Source organism: Nerophis ophidion, linkage group LG29, assembly GCF_033978795.1.
Source record: "Nerophis ophidion isolate RoL-2023_Sa linkage group LG29, RoL_Noph_v1.0, whole genome shotgun sequence".
Classification (NCBI taxonomy): domain Eukaryota; kingdom Metazoa; phylum Chordata; class Actinopteri; order Syngnathiformes; family Syngnathidae; genus Nerophis; species Nerophis ophidion.
In genome coordinates, this window is record NC_084639.1 from 2,040,132 (window position 1) to 2,057,443 (window position 17,312).

Genomic DNA, 17,312 nt, shown 5'->3' on the forward strand with positions numbered 1-17,312 from the left:
TTCAGCGGTCCTTGAACGCACCGTACAAACCAAATAGAACAATCATTGTACTAAGACAGCACAGCTCCTAGTTCCAATGTGCACAATGAATTATCACAGTTGCTCAGATAGTAATGTGTTTACATATGGTTAGATTGGGTTATGGCTTTTCTTAATAAAGAAACATGTTAACGTGTCTTGTTTTCATGTTAGCATTTAAGTTAACGACCTGGCGCCAGTCAGTTTGTGAATTTATCAAACTGCAGTTATAAATCTTGGTTTTTCGATGATTTTAATATAAAAAGGGTAAAACTAACCGTTGGGAGTTTTACCGTGGTTCTCATTTTCATAACATGGTCACTACTGCCTACTTTGTCTTGTTATATTCTTATTTTACTGTTATATTTTTATTCCCATTGTTGCTTTTTAGTTTTTATTCTTACTGTAATATTTCTCTATTTTGTTTCCATTCAAACCCCCATTATTTACCTTTATTTAAATTGATCTCAACTCTGTACACTGCTGCTGGAATTTTAATTTTCCTGAAGGAACTCTCCTGAAGGAATCAATAAAGTACTATCTATCTATTATTTCCGTTACATCCCTACTACAGTACTAACATACACCAGCACAGTAATTCCCAACCTCTGTGGCACGCACATTTAAATGTCAGGAGTGCCAAAGAAAATGAAAGAAATTGTTGCTTTGTTGGAGTGCAACTGGGATAGGCTCCAGATTTAGATGCACCTTAAAATAACGCATAGAGGAAAATTTTTATGATATTGAAGATGTTTTTCCAAACTTATTATGGCCAATAGTGCATAAATAATAGACTATGTACAGTATATCCAATTATACAAAATACTGTTAAAATTTTATTTCATGATAAAAAAAAGGGCTTTCATGTAAATGTTTCTTATCTTTGAAACTGATCGTGCCTTGGCAGTTGGTCATGATCAGTTACATGTCGGGGAAACCCCGGCTTCTTTAGCAGCACAGGTGTCAACTAGGCGTTCAAAAACACTTTTGTAGTAATGCTGCTGGCATTTCAGGTGGCTGATAAGGTTTAATGTGTTGCAGCGCACTGTTTACAGAACACTTGGAGCAAATAGCGCACGATCGCCGCCGCCTTTGTTTACACTGTTTGACCATGGGGGAAGTTTGCAAAAGGCTGCACTTTGGAGAAAAGGAGCACTTGAAATTACAAAAAAAAAAGGAAAACACACCTTTTTACTGATCATGTTGAATTCTTGCTTTTTATTATTTAATGTGTTGTTTTCTATCTCAATTATTACTAATACTAGTATTATTCTCTCAATGTTATGTTTTTTTAAATCACCATATTAATGTATTACTTATATTTTATTTTTACATATATTTGATCATGTTTTACACTATTTAACTTGAGTTATTCTCCAGTGTGGAAGCCTCCACGGTGGCGTCTTACCGCAAATCCTCAATTTTGTTTTTGCTTTGTTATTGTCAATAGTGCTGTGTGTGTGTGTGTGCATGTGTGCATGTTTTTTCTCTTCTATTTTTTGTACAGCACTTTGTGTTTGCCACTTGTGGGGCGGTATAGCTCGGTTGGTAGAGTGGCCGTGCCAGCAACTTGAGGGTTCCAGGTTTGATCCCAGCTTCCGCGTCCTGGTCACTGCCGTTGTGTCCTTGAGCAAGACACTTTACCCACCTGCACTAAGTGCCACCGACACTGGTTTAAATGTAACTTACATATTAGGTTTCACAATGTAAAGCGCTTTGAATCACGAGAGGAAAAGCGCTATATAAATATAATTCCCTTCACTTCACTTGCATGTGTATCAAAAGTGCTCTATGAATAAAGTTTGTTTGATTTGATTACCCTGGCAAACCTACAGCACAGTACGGGTAATCTGCTAATCATACCTCATTTGAATATTTTCTTTGAATTAATCTGATCTGTTTTTCAATGTTATGGGATTAATTGGTATGAGGTCATATTTCCCTGATAATTATCGGTACGATATTTATTGCAAAATGTCCCGACATTGTTGAACAGATTTTGACTATACGTCCAACAAAGCTGGAGATTAAAAACAACCAAACATTGCATACCTCATACACTTTTCCAGAACCTCTTTGACAAATTTAGGTTTGGGTTTATCCAGATCCACAGTCAAACAGTCAGCCCTTTATGAAAAAAAAAAAAAACATTTTAATCAAGACTGCAGAAACGGGTCATCGATCTTTTAAAAAGCCGCTCACCAGTCATCCCAGCTCCATCGGAACTGGAAGTTGCTCAGGTGGTGGGAGAACCAGTTGATGAGTCTGGAAATGGGAAGGCACCACGGTCAGACAGAAGGCAGTGGCCCGGTGTTAGCAGGGAGGGGAGAGCAGAGACCCTACCTGTCGACACAGGTGGTGTTCATGGTGTCCAGTCGCATGTAGAGCATCTCTGTGGCTTGGGCCAACTGGGGTCGGTGTTAAAGTTATAGTCAACAGTTAGTTGTGAAAAATCTCTTTCTCCCAAAAAGTCTTTGAACTAAATTACCTCCTTATTATCTAGTTACTACTTACCTTTACTCAATTTTTTTTAAATAGTCACAATGTTTTCCAAACATTCATTTATTTTTCACAAACAGATTTTCCACTACCTGCCCTCATCCATAAACAAATGATAAATGCACCTGGTCCGCCAGAGAATAAAAAGACAAAGCAACATTGTCGCTATATTTAACAAGTATTCAAGAGACTTCTAGGTACCGTACCTGTCAACATACGGATTTCAAAATAAGGGAGATTTTATGATAAATAAGTGAGATTGTTGATTTTAGCTCGGCGTTCAATACCATCCTCCCCCACAGGCTGGTGGTGCCCAAACTGACGGGGCTGGGACTTTCATCCTCCATCTGCCACTGGATCCTGGACTTCCTGACAAATCGCTCTCAGAGTATAAGAATAGGCTCCCACCTCTCAGCATTAATCAGCATCAGCACCAATCAGCATCAGCACCAGCTCCCCCTAGGGCTGCGGGCTAAGCCCCCTACTCTACACCCTCTACACCAGGGGTGTCAAACTCTGGCCCGCGGGCCAAATTGGCCTGCCGTGTAATTTCACTTGGCCCTTGAGACAATATCAAATTAACATTAGGGCTGGCCCGCCGCTGTAAGACCACATTCACCGCTAATACTCTTACTTGCCAACCCTCCCGATTTTCCCGGGAGACTCCCGAAGTTCAGTGCCCCTCCCGAATTTCATCCGGGACAACAATATTTGGGGTGGGGCTTTAAAGGCACTGCCTTTGGCGTTCTCTACAACCTGTCTCCACGTCCGCTTTTCCTCCATATAAACAGCGTGCCGGCCCAGTCACATAATATATGCGGCTTATACACACACACACAAGTGAATGCAATGCATACTTGGTCAACGGCCAAACAGGTCACACTGAGGGTGGCCGTATAAACAACCTTAACACTGTTACAAATATGCACCACACTGTGAACCCACACCTAACAAGAATGACACATTTCGGGAGAACATCCGCACCGTAACACAACATAAAACTTCATAAAAATTTAGGGACGGCGTGGCGCAGTGAGAGAGTGGCCGTGGTTCAAATCCCACCTAGTACCAACCTCGTCACGTCCGTTGTGTCCTGAGCAAGACACTTCACCCTTGCTCCTGATGGGTGCTGGTTGGCGCCTTGCATGGCAGCTCCCTCCATCAGTGTGTGAATGTGTGTGTAAATGGGTAAATGTGGAAGTAGTGTCAAAGCGCTTTGAGTACCTTGAAGGTAGAAAAGCGCTATAAAAGTACAACCCATTTATCATTTAAACACAACAGAACAAATACCCAGAACCCCTTGCAGCACTAACTCTTCCGGGACGCTACAATATACACCCCCGTTACCACCAAACCCCGTACACCTCAACCCCACCGCCGAAAAGAGGCATTCAATTTTTATTAAAATTTAATTTGATATGCCATTGATATTTTTTAATTAATTATTTGAAACTGGATTTTGCATGTCACTATAAAGTTATTTAAGCCTTGCTTGTTCAATATTCAATGCAAAACTTGTTTGGGTCCCTATTAAAAGGTTAATTTGTTCAACCTCGGCCCGCGGCTTTGTTTGGTTTTAAATTTTGGCCCACTCTGTATTTGAGTTTGACACCCCTGCTCTACACTCATGACTCAGGTGGAGGTTCGACAGCAATCGTATCTGGCTCTCATTAGCGCTGGAGGGAGTGTCACAAAGCCCAATTTGTTGTCTTTTTAATCAATGTAAAGTGAAAATAGCAGCATATTTACGTTCAAACATACAGTAATTCCTCTTACAGCGTGTTTAAAGGCAGCGTTGTTGAGCTTTGTAAATGACAGCGTACATCCGTGGCGTCATCGCAAGTCTCTGTTTGTGCCGTGTACACGCATAAGCTAAGCGCAGAGTTTTGGATCTCTTCACTTTGGCCAGGGTTTGCAAAAGTCTGCGTTTTCAAAGACAAAAGTATGGACAAGAAGCCTAAAAGCAAACATAAGTACATGTTTATTTAGTATCTGTGTTCGTGTGGACAAGGCCTAAAAAACTGGATATTTACATAAAACTACAGAAGGCCAAACTATAGTACTAGAATTTCCGACCTATAAGCTCCTACTTTTTCCCTACACTTTTAAACCCTGCCCTGTATACAATACTGCGACTGATTAATGGATTCTCTGGGTTCACGGGCTTTACATGCCGCAACTAAATGTAGCCTTGTCACATGAGACCAATGAATTAGCGGAAGGGATCATGGTGGACCAATGAAATTGTTCACATTCACGTAAATGACAAATTACAAGCTGCTAAATTTTTCCTTAGCTTTGGAATCTGCAACTTATACAATGGTGCGGCTAATTTTCTTCTCCAACGGCCATTATGTATTGTGTTAAATAGTTTTCATTAAAGGTGCGCTTTTGGTTGTGCTATGGCGCTAGGGCTGGGCGATATATCGAGTATATATCGCCCAGGTTTGTCTCTGTGCGATATAGAAAATGACTATATCGTGATATTAGAGTGTACGTTCTCACGCAGTTGCTTTTAGCTGTGGGCATTACACTACATGTGTTTCCCACTCTTTGTTGTCTCTCCTTTTCACAGACGCTTAAAACAAGCGAACCTTCTTACGTACGTCACATGTGCAACGTCACACGCTACCGCAGAGCAGACAGGTAGCAACATGGAAACGTTAGCTGTGATGCTAAAGGTGCGGTGTGAGTGGTAATACGAGAGAGAGAAGGTGCGAATCTGGTAACAAATGAAAGAAGAATTAATTCCCAAGAAAAACAGCACGGGGTCCATCGTTTGGCGGTGGTTTGGCTTCAAGCGGTAAGATGTTGAACAATTATGCGGCAAAAGCGTTGCCTCAAAAAGTAGCACCACTGCTAATGTAGCATCATTTGAAAAGTCACCCGTTAGAGGATAAGGTTTGCTTGAAACTCTGCATGTCACCATCTCAGTTCGGTGCCACACTTTATTTGTTTTAAACTATTGTAGTGGCGTTCTGTACAAAAAGTGCACTTTAGATTTAGTGTTGTTTTGGATATGTCATCTTAGTGACATCATGCACTCATAGCTTGTTTTAAAATGTCTCTGAAAATCTTGCACTTTCTGTTTTGGAAATGACATGAATGTTTGTGCCACTGCTTAATAACTGTTTATTAAATACAGTTTTGGTAAATTGACTTAGTAGTGCTTTCCCTCTTAGCATGAAAGTTTAAAATCAGCATGTATTAATGCAGTATGAAGAAGAATTTTTAATGTAAACATATAGGATCATCATACTGCTGTGATTATATGCATCAAGTGTTCATTCAAGGCTAAGGCAAAAATATGGATATCGTGTATCGTGATATGGCCTAAAAATATTGAGATATTAATAAAAGGCCATATCGCCCAGACCTATATGGCGCCATGTTTTGGAGGAGTACGCACACTGCAGGTGTTGCGGGTTGAAAACGTACTTCCTGTTTTAATGCCTTGAACTAGTTGTAAAACCATCCAGGGCATTTCTGCCCGAATGGATTGTTCATTCATCCCGCCAAGTAACATTTGTAAGTTTTACAACATAACTTAACATTTGTTACTTACTAAACTATCCCATAGGGGATGTCTCTAGGAGTGTTTTATATTTGTATGTGCTTTTATAATGTAATGACGTTAGCGCCATTAGCTAATATGTTAACACATTTACGAAAATTACTGTTTGTATTGTTTCAGTTTCACAAATTACTCGGTAAACTCACCAAGACATCAGAGTGGAGTTATAGAGTCTGTTTAGCCGTTTAGTTTTTATTGAATATTTATTCAGTTTAAAAGCATGATGGAGACAAAAGCTCTGAGTCTGTTTGCATAAAGCCAAATATTTGCTGAAGCAAATTATTGCATATTGTTCTAATGTGTGCTTTCTTTGGCACCTTGAGAAAAGAATATGCTGATTGACAGTCTATAAGTAAAATGTCTTCTTTCACTTATTTTCGCAGTTTTGCGATTTTTATATTTTATACATAAAATGCATACATTGAATCGCAATCCTGGAGAGAAAAATTGCATCAAAGTTTTATCTCAAAATAGTGCAGCACTAGCTAACAAGTATACTCGATACATCCTTGAAGAAATTTACTGGAGACTTTGGCCCTTTCCCCATCTAAAAGCACTTGCAGGCGGCTTCAATTTGTAATAAAAAACAGCAAATAAGCAACAAAATAAAGTTTGCTTTTCACATTTTTTCACTCTCTTTTAACAAATACATTGCATGACAATTATGACATTATTCCAGCTGTGATAACTTCTGTCAAAAAACCCCATCAGCCTCCTAATCCCAAAAGCATGTTTGCTCAGCCTTTTGGCTTCTCACCCTAAAACAACCAATTTTCCCCTATCTTTCAAAACAGAAATCCAATATATTTGCCCCTGCTTTTAGCCATTTATCTTTCTACAATAGCCTATACATTCATGTCAGGAGTTCTTGACATGTCCTCCTGCATGTATTTGCCTTTTTGCTGCCTCTTGGCCAGGTCGTCTTTGTAAATTAAAAATGGCGTTCTCAATTTAACCTACCCGTGTAAAGAAACTAAATAAATAAAACCAGTTCAAGGATACAACTTGTGGTAGCGAGCCTGGCTGCAGTTTGCACAGTTCAATCAGCAGCGAGGTGTACATTACGTCAATGTGAGGTGCCATGGGCAACTGGAAAAGTTCTCCAAAAATCACCTGCGGAGAACAAAACAGAGGGGATGAATTGAGAATAAATACGAAATCTGTATTTTGTTTTTGCATTTGTCAAGGATGTGAAAGAAGCGTCCGCACCTCCACAATGTGATAGTTGAGTGGGATCTTGTTTTTCCCAGGGTAGCTGAGTAGCTGGGCGGCACTGCAAAGTAAACCATGGTTCTATTGAATGTTTGCTCAACAGAGCAAGCTTGATGTCAGCAGAGCTGCTTACCAGGTTCTTCGCTCTCTCCAGTGAGTCTTCATGATGCAGTGCAAGTTTTCTTCGATGACAAACCTCTCCACAGAATGGCTTCCAGGCATGACAGGACCCTGAAGGCAACACACACAGTGTCATATCAGAAGTCGTCGGATATTTTTAGCGATTACAAGCTGATGAGCGCGGCGAACCTCGGGGGCGTCGGTGTAGTCAAACATGCGGAAGATGACGCGGGGCATGGGGTACTGGGCGTCGGGCATGTGGCCCGGCGGCGTGAAGGGGGGTAGGTTGTGCTGGAGAGCCTCACACAGCACGCTGTCGAAGGCGATGTACGGACGCAGGATGTGGCGCTCCTGCCAACGGTCCTTTTTTAGCTTCTGGATCTGGGCCCAAAGGCAGTCCAGGTACTTTGAAGACATCAAACACAATGTTAGCAACAAAAATTAATTTAGGGCCCCGTTTAGTTCTCACCTCCTCCTGAGGGTGGGGCTTCTCTGCAGTCCACACCTGCAGCATGGGGAGATGAGTCTTTAATCGCCTTCTATAAAAGAAAACAGGCAATTGGGTCACAATTAGTACCAAATGCTAAACCTCACTAAAAAGTTTATTACACAATATCACGTTCCCTATTGTAGGGTTACAATGCAACCCCCCCTGCAAAGTAAGCACGCCATTTACTTTATGAATATTATATGCATTTAAAGTCTTCAACTTGAAAATTGCATACATAAACATCTGTGTGTGTGTCTGTGTGTTTATGTTAAAATACTGAACAGATGTTTATTGGGATAAGGTAAACATCTGTTCAGTATTTTAACATAAAAGTGTTTGATTGTGAGGGATTAAAAGCCACAAAATGCAACGGGTCCATCAGACCCACAAACGCTGGCTGAATTACAACAATATGAACATTACACAAGGGTTGAAAAAAGGCAACCAGCGACAAATCTAGTGAAGAGACTTTTGGAGAGTCTGACATGAAAGCACGCATCACATATCTCTAGGAGCCAGCCCCTTTTTGTACGCTATTATTTAGTGCAGCTGGGTCTAACACTGTGAACCATACAATTAGTCAAAGGGGGAACATATCATTTTCAAGTTAAATCCTTACTTGAGGTAGCCTTCAACCTGGCTCAGGAGTCGGTCCATTTCGACATCCTTCTTCTCATAAAGCTCCTTGCCAACCCAAGGCAGGCAGGACAGCACCACATACACAAACCAATCCGACCGAACCTTTGTACACACACACAAAACCCAAAGTGTTACAAAACCTTTGTTTATACCATGTCGTCCAGCCAAAGTCAGTAACCAGGGTTTCTGCAGGTATCAGCAAATCTAACTTGATGCTTTTTAATTCCACTTAAAAAAATATATGCCCATGTCCTACAGTATGGTCCAAAGCTTACTATTGTCTGTATGCACACAATTGTACATTTTTGACAATGATATTCTGAAACAGTGGAAATCGGCTAGTCGGCTGCGAACCGATCCAATGAAAGCTGAAGATCCTGGCCAGATGAAGCCACCAGGACCACATAATCTGCAAAAAGCAGAGACCTAATCCTGAAGCTACCAAACCAGATCCCCTCAACGCCTTGACTGCGCCTAGAAATTCTGTCCATAAAAGTTATGAACAGAATGGGTGACAAAGGGCAGCCTTGGCGGAGTCCAACCCTCACTGGAAACGTGTCCGACTTACTGCCGGCAACGTGGACCAAGCTCTGACATTTCATATCTTGTTTCAAAATATATCGATATATCTTACAATCTCGATATATCGCCCAGCCCTACCGCAACGTTGTGATGTTCATTCTCATTTTTCGTTAGATTGATTGATTGACGTATTGACTATCAGCCCAGTCCTATAATTGTATTAAATGTATAATGCCGCTGGACTAGGGGTGTAATGGTACACAAAAATTTCGGTTCAGTACGTACCTCGGTTCAGAGGTCACGGTTCGGTTCATTTTTGGTACAGTAAGAAAATAACAAAATATACATTTTTTTGATTATTTACCTAACAAATTTGCTAAATCTTCCACCAAAAATATTTTTCTTAGTGGAATATAATATATGTGAAGAAATCGGAAACTTGGATTGGTCAATAATTCATAATAACATTGATTTTGATTCAATATTATGTTTTGAGCAATGACAGTTTGAAAGAAAAAAAAACTGCTTTGTTTTATTAGTCAATGTTGCAATTTTTTCTAAATTACATTTAGCCTTTAAGCTTTTTTATTTCACTTTTGTTTATGTTTTGGTTTATTTTAATAGTATTTTTAGAATGTGCCGTGGGTCTTTAAAACATTAGCTGTGGGCCGCAAATTGCCTTCGGGGCACACTTTTGACACCTGCTATAGATAATAAAAAATAAAATCTGATAAATCTACGGGTAAAAAGCAGAGTCTGGCAACGCATGCACGTTTATCATAACTCTCTTGCTCTCTCTGTCTCTCCCTCACGAATGTTGCTGCGGCACCACTTTTTGTTTTTCTTTACCGGTATAGCTTGGTTGGTAGAGCGGCCACGCCAGCAACTTGAGGGTTGCAGGTTCGATCCCCGCTTCTGTCATCCTAGTCACTGCCGTTGTGCCCTTGGGCAAGACACTTTACCCACCTGCTCCCAGTGGCACCCACACTAGTTTAAAAATGTAACTTAGATATTGGGTTTCACAATGTAAAGCGCTTTGAGTCACTTTGAGAAAAGCGCTACATAAATATACTTCACTTCACTTTTTAACTCCTTCTTAACCCTGAACGTACATTGAAAATACACGCAACTCTAACTTACAATGCCGGACATTCGAGGCATTTAAGAAACTCCACCTGGACAGCTCCGCAAAGAGGACATATCCGGTGAAAAGAGGAGGTGTGGTCAGTCTATCATCATCATCATATATTTATTTATTTATTTATTTTCCAAGACGGCACTGCTGTAGTGGCTGCTATATATATATATTTTTTATTTTTTTTTTGCCTTTTGGTCTGGAACATTTTGGGACTGTGTGACAAGGGGTGGCACTTTCGTGACCTCTGCGGTGCTTTCTGGTGGACTTCCGGATCTGCCTCCCGGGAGCCTTTTGGCCATGGAGACCAGATGCTGGGTCTCTGCCACACCGGAGTCCGTTCGGAGAGACTGGAAGAGATGCGGATGAGGGGACAGGGCTGTGGAGCTAGCACTGAGCGCTGGGACGGAGAGGCTTCGCGGTGTCTTGGCTGGGTGAGCAGGTGTCGGACACCTCAGTATCCTTGGTCGTGTCCTCGCTCATCCATGCGGACCTGACACTGGCCGAGATATGGTTGGCGGCCGAGAGTGGAGTCGGCTCTCTTGGTTGCTTTGTTGGGTCTGCTCCTGTCTCTGGCCATGCTCCCTCCACCCCAGCGGACGATGGCGTGGAACACCGCAGAGGCCACCGCAGTGTACATGTTTCTTTTACTTTTTATTCATAGCTGTATGTACACTGGCTGGTTGTATCTGCTGCTTTAATGTCTTTCATGTCCTTTATGTTCTTTGTGTTTGATGCTTCCCTCTTACACACATGTGAGCCTCAGTCTGGACCCCCTTTCCAGGGGCCCAGGCTTAGACGGACTTTTTAATTTCAATTTATTTTATTTTGATCTTCTATTTTTTTTTCTCCCATTCCCCCCCACTTGTTTACCTGTATCTCACCTTTTTTGTAAGGGGTGCTGGAAGCCGGCAGACCCGTCAGCGATCCTGTTCTGTCTCCCTGTAATGTTTGTCTGATTTTGAATGGGATTGTGCTGAAAATTTTAATTTTCCTGAAGGAAATTTTCTGAAGGAATAAATACTATCTATCTATCTATATATATATACCTTGATCGCTGCTAGCATGCCTTTTTTTTTTTTGATTGATTGAAACTTCTATCAGTAGATTGCACAGTACAGTACATATTCCATACAATTGACCACTAAATGGTAACACCCGAATAAGTTTTTCAACTTTTTTAAGTCGTGGTCCACGTAAATCATTTCATGGTGCCTCGGTGTGCATTGCTTACACAACGCGGGCTGCGCTACTTAATATGTCTGTGTCGTTCGGTACACCTCCGAACCGAAATGAAACCCCCGTACCGAAATGGTTCAATACAAATACACGTACCGTTACACCCCTACGCTGGACATTGTATTTAATGCCTTTAAAAGCCTTGATTTTCTAAAAATCCATTCGATATTTTTTAAACCCCTGCAGAAACACTGGTTACACATTTCAGCTTAACTACTGTATAAAATACTTAGCACATCACAAAGTAAGATCTACCTGTGGTACATCTTCCTCCTGCGTAACACTGACAAAGTTCTCAAACATGGCCACCATGGAGGGAGCCGCAATTACGTGGCAGTTGACCAAATCAGATAGAAAACGCACCTTCAAGAACAAACAAGAGGAGAGAAGTCGCGATGGTGAAACAGCCTCGATATTTCAGAGAGGACCGGGCTGCGACGTTCCTTACCAAGTAGACGGCTTCGTTGTACAAGTTGTTCTTCAGCGTCTCCTTCAACTGCCTGATCATGGCCTCCACAAACTCGCCGCCAAAGTTGTAGTTCCTGGCGTTGAGGAGGCCTACCAGCGTCGTGTACACGGTGAGCTTCTCGGGGAGGAGGCGGGCCCTGCGGACGCGAGACGACTGGTGAGGACTACGAGTGCTCTGCAACTGACTGGGGGAAAAAAAGAGGGGTGAACTTACACGGCACACAGAATGCGAAGGATTTTGTTCTTGTAGTTGGGGAGGTCGGCCTCCAACACGCCCGCAAGGCCCTCCAAGTTGCTCTCCAAAGATGACTTGCTCTGAAAACGCAGACAGGCCATCATAGTTATCCGTAATCATACAGTATCCCTCCAAAACAATTCCCCAGTAAAATATAATTCCTTCTACCTTTTCTCCCACATTACATATCAGTGACTCCAGACTGTCTTCAATCTTAGTCGGCTCTGACGTTCTCCTCCTTTTGTGATCCTGGCCTCCTGGTGGTTTCATGTTTGGAGGAGGCAAAACAAAAAATGACACATTTAACAAAAACTCAAAAGCCTTAATTGGTTAAAAACCAATTAGTTTAACTTGAGATTCTGTCGGTAAGAAGCATCCTACGACTACTTCATTTCAAATCAATTGTGTGATCTCTTTGAAACAAATAGAAGAAGACAGTTACAAATGAAAGCCAAATAATCAATAGCTAGGGAACAGCATATAATAAAGGTGTTTGTGTGTGTATTGGCCCCTGGCTGGCTCTCCACAGCGGTCATCATTCAGAGTAACAACCGGACCACTGTTTTGTTTTCATCAGCACTATACACCAACACTGATAACGTACAACAAATATCCGAGTTTATCCAGAATATCGAAATTTTTGGATTGGACGTGCACCACAAAGTTTGACAAGTTTACACTCTACAAATTTCCCCTGAAAACAAATTATGGTGAGTAAAATGTTCATTGAAACCCCTACTACGATATAAGTTATTCATTTATCTGTGAGTCTGCAAAATATCTTCTAAATTAATCCATTCGCACAGACTTTTTTGGAGCCGCTGAGTGCCTGGAATTTTTTTTTGTGACTCAAGTTTATTCCAAGCAGCCATATTCACTCAAATTGTTCGTCATTTCAAATGCAAATTTCATTAGTCAATCAATTTTTTCCGTGTCATTGTTGAGCAAGCTTTCCAACGATACCAACCTATGTAAAATGAGGTAAACATTAAGGAATTTATGACATTTTACCCAAAAAAGTCATAGCTAAAATATTGACTTTGTATTAAAACATTTTTAAAAATCCATAACTTTATTAATATTTGTCAGAGTAAAATGATACTTGTATTACTGGAAGCGGCTTTACACGACCTGTCTGGTAATAAGGGTTTCATGTAAATAAATTTGTTTCTTAAACTTTGTAAAAGCACACTATTCGTATAGTTAGGAGGAGATGCCTCATTTAGTGCAAAAAAGTTGTCTGGTTTAAGCCAGGTTTTGCTGAAACCGATGACGTTAAGATTGTTGTCTCTAATGACCTCATTAACTAATAACGTTTTGGGAGACAATGATCTTATGTTTAAAAAGCCCATATTATAGGTAGTGGGCTGTTTTAAGGAGTTTTGATCAAATCATCCGTAGTAGCAATATTAATAATGTTGTGTTTATTATGCGTAGTGCACTTAAAACAATTACGACCATATCTAAGAATTGATATGACGGGAATTTTCAGATTGTTTGCTTGATGCTGCGATAAACTGAACGCATTATAAAGCTCTCAATTTACCGGTCGATCTACGTTCCCATCCTCACCTTTGGTCATGAGCTTTGGTTCATGACCGAAAGGATAAGATCACGGGTACAAGCAGGCCAAATGAGTTTCCTCCGCCGTGTGGCGGGGCTCTCCCTTAGGGAAAGTAAGGCCGCTGCTCCTCCACATGGCGAGGAGCCAGATGACATGGACCCGGCATCTGGTCAGGATGCCACCCAAACGCCTCCCGAGGGAGGTGTTTAGGGCACGTCAAACCGATAGGAGGCCACGGGGAAGACCCAGAACACATAGGGAAGACTATGTCTTCCGGCTGGCCTGGGAACGCCTCGGGATCCCCCGGGAAAAGCTGGACGAAGTGGCTGGGGAGAGGGAAGTCTGGGCTTCCCTGCTTAGGCTGCTTCCCCCGCGACCCGACCTCGGATAAGCGGAAGATGAATGGATGAGCATCATGATTTTCCACCTCAGTAGAACGCATGTCCAATTCTGACAAAGTTATAGCAGAAAAAACATTATGTGAGTTGTGTATTATTCTAAGAAAATTGCCTGGCGCTGGCTAGTTGTAACTTAACTGACTTCTCAAAGAGACAAGCAGGCTCGTGTCTTCCATCTAAATCCAGCTTCAGGTAGTCCAGGTTGTTCTCCATGGAGCGGACGTTTGAAAGCGGCATTCTGTGGGGATTATTAGCCTTTTGCTTTGTTTTTAGCCCAGCTCGGCATCCCCGCTGGTACAATATTCCGCTGGATTTAGCCGCCGAAGTATTCCCATGCTAGCGAGGTGGTCCAACGTACACGGATCTTTCAGTCCAAAACGGCCCGATCTATCCACATCTAGAAGTGTCTGGCGGTCGTATGTGACCACGGAGTGTCCACGCTGTAAGCCAGCCATGACATTTTCAGAACTGTCCGGTATTTTTGCCAAATGTTCCATTTCTACCATGAGGATCTGGAAAATCTCTGCTAACTTTTTGCAACTTAACGCCCCAAAAAACGGAAATGCTGATTATTGGTCCTAATAATAATAATGGATTAGATTTATATCGCGCTTTTCTATTATTAGATACTCAAAGCGTTCACAGAGAAGTGGGAACCCATTATTCATTCACACCTGGTGGTGGTAAGCTACATCAGCTGCCCTGGGGTAGACTGACGGAAGCTTGGCTGCCAGTTTGCGCCTACGGCCCCTCCGACCACCACCTATCATTCATTCATTCAACAGTGTGAGCAGCACCGGGGGCAAAGGTGAAGTGTCCTGCCCAAGGACACAACGGCAGCGATTTGGATGTCTATAGGTTCGAAGCGAACCTGCAAGCCTCAGGTTTCTGGCACGGCCGCTCTAACCACTATGCCCTGCTAGACACCGACCTCTATTTAATAATACAACTTTAACATTTGACTAGCAAACAATTAAACAAGGCGACACGGTAAAGAATCTGGGTATTATCTTCGACAAAACTCTCTCCTTTGAGTCACACATTAAAAGCGTTACTAAAACGGCCTTCTTTCTTCTCCGTAATAGCGCTCAAATTCGCTCCATTTTGTCCACTAACGACGCCGAGATCATTATCCATGCGATTGTTACGTCTCGCCTCGATTACTGTAACGTATTGTAATGCCCGCGGTGGAGAAAAAGTCACACAGACGAGGATGTGCTGTTCAATCGTAACTTGCTGGTAGTTTCAAAAATAATGCACACACACACACGAGCTGCTGTTAGCCACAACTCACTTCCCGCCAACTCACAACTCATATAGAGCGTTTTCCGTTCGGGCTCCAGTACTCTGGAATGCCCTCCCGGTAACAGTTCGAGATGCTACCTCAGTAGAAGCATTTAGGTCTCACCTTAAAACTTATTTGTATACTCTAGCCTTTAAATAGACCCCCTTTTTAGACCAGTTGATCTGCCGTTTCTTTTCTTTTTCTCCTATGTCCCTCCCTCTCTTGTGGAGGGGGTCCAGTCCGGTGGCCATGGATGAAGTACTGGCTGTCCAGAGTCAGGACCCAGGATGGACTGCTCGCCTGTGTATCAGTTGGGGACATCTCTGCGCTGCTAATCCGCCTCCGCTTGGGATGGTTTCCTGCTGGCTCCAATTTGGATGGGACTCTCGCTGCTATATTGGATCCACTTTGGACTTGATTATCACGGTTACGTTGAGATTGGACTTTCACAATGTCATTGCTTTCGGTCCCCTAGGGCAGTGGTTCTCAAATGGGGGTACGCGTGCCCCTGAGGGTACTTGAAAGTATGCCAAGGGGTACCTGAGATTCTTTAAAAATATTCTTTAAAAAAAAAAGCAACAATTCAAAAATCCTTTATAAATATATTTATCTAATACTACTTCAACAAAATATGAATGCAAGTTCATAAACTGTGAAAAGAAATGCAACAATGCAATATTCAGTGTTGACAGCTCGATTTTTTTGTGGACATAAATATTGATGATAAAGATTTATTTTTTAGTGAAGAAATGTTTAGAATTAAGCTCATGAATCCAGATGGATCTCTATTGAAATTCCCAAAGAGGGCACTTTAAGTTGATGATTACTTCTATGTGTAGAAATCTTTATTTATAATTTTAGTTTTCAACAAGTATTTAGTTATTTTTATATCTTTTTTTCCAAATAGTTCAAGAAAGACCACTACAAATGAGCAATATTTTTGCACTGTTATACAATTTAATAAATCAGAAACTGATGACATAGTGCTGTATGTCTTTTTGTCAAACAAAAATGCTTTTCTTTGATTAGGGGGTACTTGAATTAAAAAAATGTTCACACGGAGTACATCACTGAAAAAAGGTTGAAAACCACTGCCCTAGGGGGGGGGGGGGGGGGGGGGGGGTGTTCCCACACAATGCGGTCCTCTCCAAGGTTTCTCATAGTCATCATTGTCGACGTCCCACTGGGGTGAGTTTTTCCTTGCCCTTAAGTGGGCCCTACCGAGGATGTCGTTGTGATTTGTGCAGCCCTTTGAGACACTTTTGATTTAGGGCTATATAAATAAACATTGATCCTTAGTGTGTGAATGTGAGTGTGAATGTTGTCTGTCTATTAGTGTTGACCCTGCGATGAGGTGGTGACTTGTCCAGGGTGTACCCCGTCTTCCGCCCGATTGTAGCTGAGGTAGGCACCAGCGCCCCCTGCGACCCCAAAAGGGAATAAGCGGTAGAAAATGGATGGATGATCTCTTGTGTGTGAATGTGAGTGTGAATGTTGTCTGTCTATCAGTGTTGGCCCTGCGATGAGGTGGCGACTTGTCCAGGGTCTACCCCGCCTTCCGCCCGATTGTAGCTGAGGTAGGCACCAGCGCCCCCTGCGACCCCAAAGGGAATAAGCCGTAGAAAATGGATGTATGGATGATCCCTAGTGTGTGAATGTTGTCTGTCTATCATTGATGGCCCTGGGATGATGTGGCGACTTGTCCAGGGTGTACCCCGCCTTCCGCCCAATTTTAGCTGAGGTAGGCACCAGCGCCCCCAAAGGGAATAAGCGGTAGGAAATGGATGGATGGATGATTGATTGATAAAGCGGTAGGATTAAATAGGCTCTGCTTCTTCCAACTCCATTTCGAACATGTTGAACAGAGAAACTGGTCATTCCAAAAAAACTCAAACTCACTCACTGTTGCACATG

The 17,312-nt window shown here is 42.1% G+C and overlaps 1 protein-coding gene across 1 annotated transcript in view; it reads right to left on the reverse strand.

Moving 5' to 3' along the window:
- The window catches only part of LOC133546221 (nuclear cap-binding protein subunit 1), a 30,741-nt gene that overhangs the window by 13,078 nt on the left and 351 nt on the right, over window positions 1–17,312 (reverse strand). The window contains exons 2-14 of the mRNA XM_061892119.1: window positions 12,320–12,408; window positions 12,131–12,231; window positions 11,897–12,053; window positions 11,704–11,811; window positions 8,533–8,654; window positions 7,893–7,962; window positions 7,613–7,828; window positions 7,437–7,534; window positions 7,301–7,364; window positions 7,094–7,204; window positions 2,362–2,426; window positions 2,221–2,283; window positions 2,071–2,145 (exon numbers count right to left, since the gene is read on the reverse strand). Coding sequence (XP_061748103.1) covers window positions 2,071–2,145; window positions 2,221–2,283; window positions 2,362–2,426; window positions 7,094–7,204; window positions 7,301–7,364; window positions 7,437–7,534; window positions 7,613–7,828; window positions 7,893–7,962; window positions 8,533–8,654; window positions 11,704–11,811; window positions 11,897–12,053; window positions 12,131–12,231; window positions 12,320–12,408 — 1,339 coding nt within the window. The remainder of the gene's footprint in view (window positions 1–2,070; window positions 2,146–2,220; window positions 2,284–2,361; window positions 2,427–7,093; window positions 7,205–7,300; window positions 7,365–7,436; window positions 7,535–7,612; window positions 7,829–7,892; window positions 7,963–8,532; window positions 8,655–11,703; window positions 11,812–11,896; window positions 12,054–12,130; window positions 12,232–12,319; window positions 12,409–17,312) is intronic.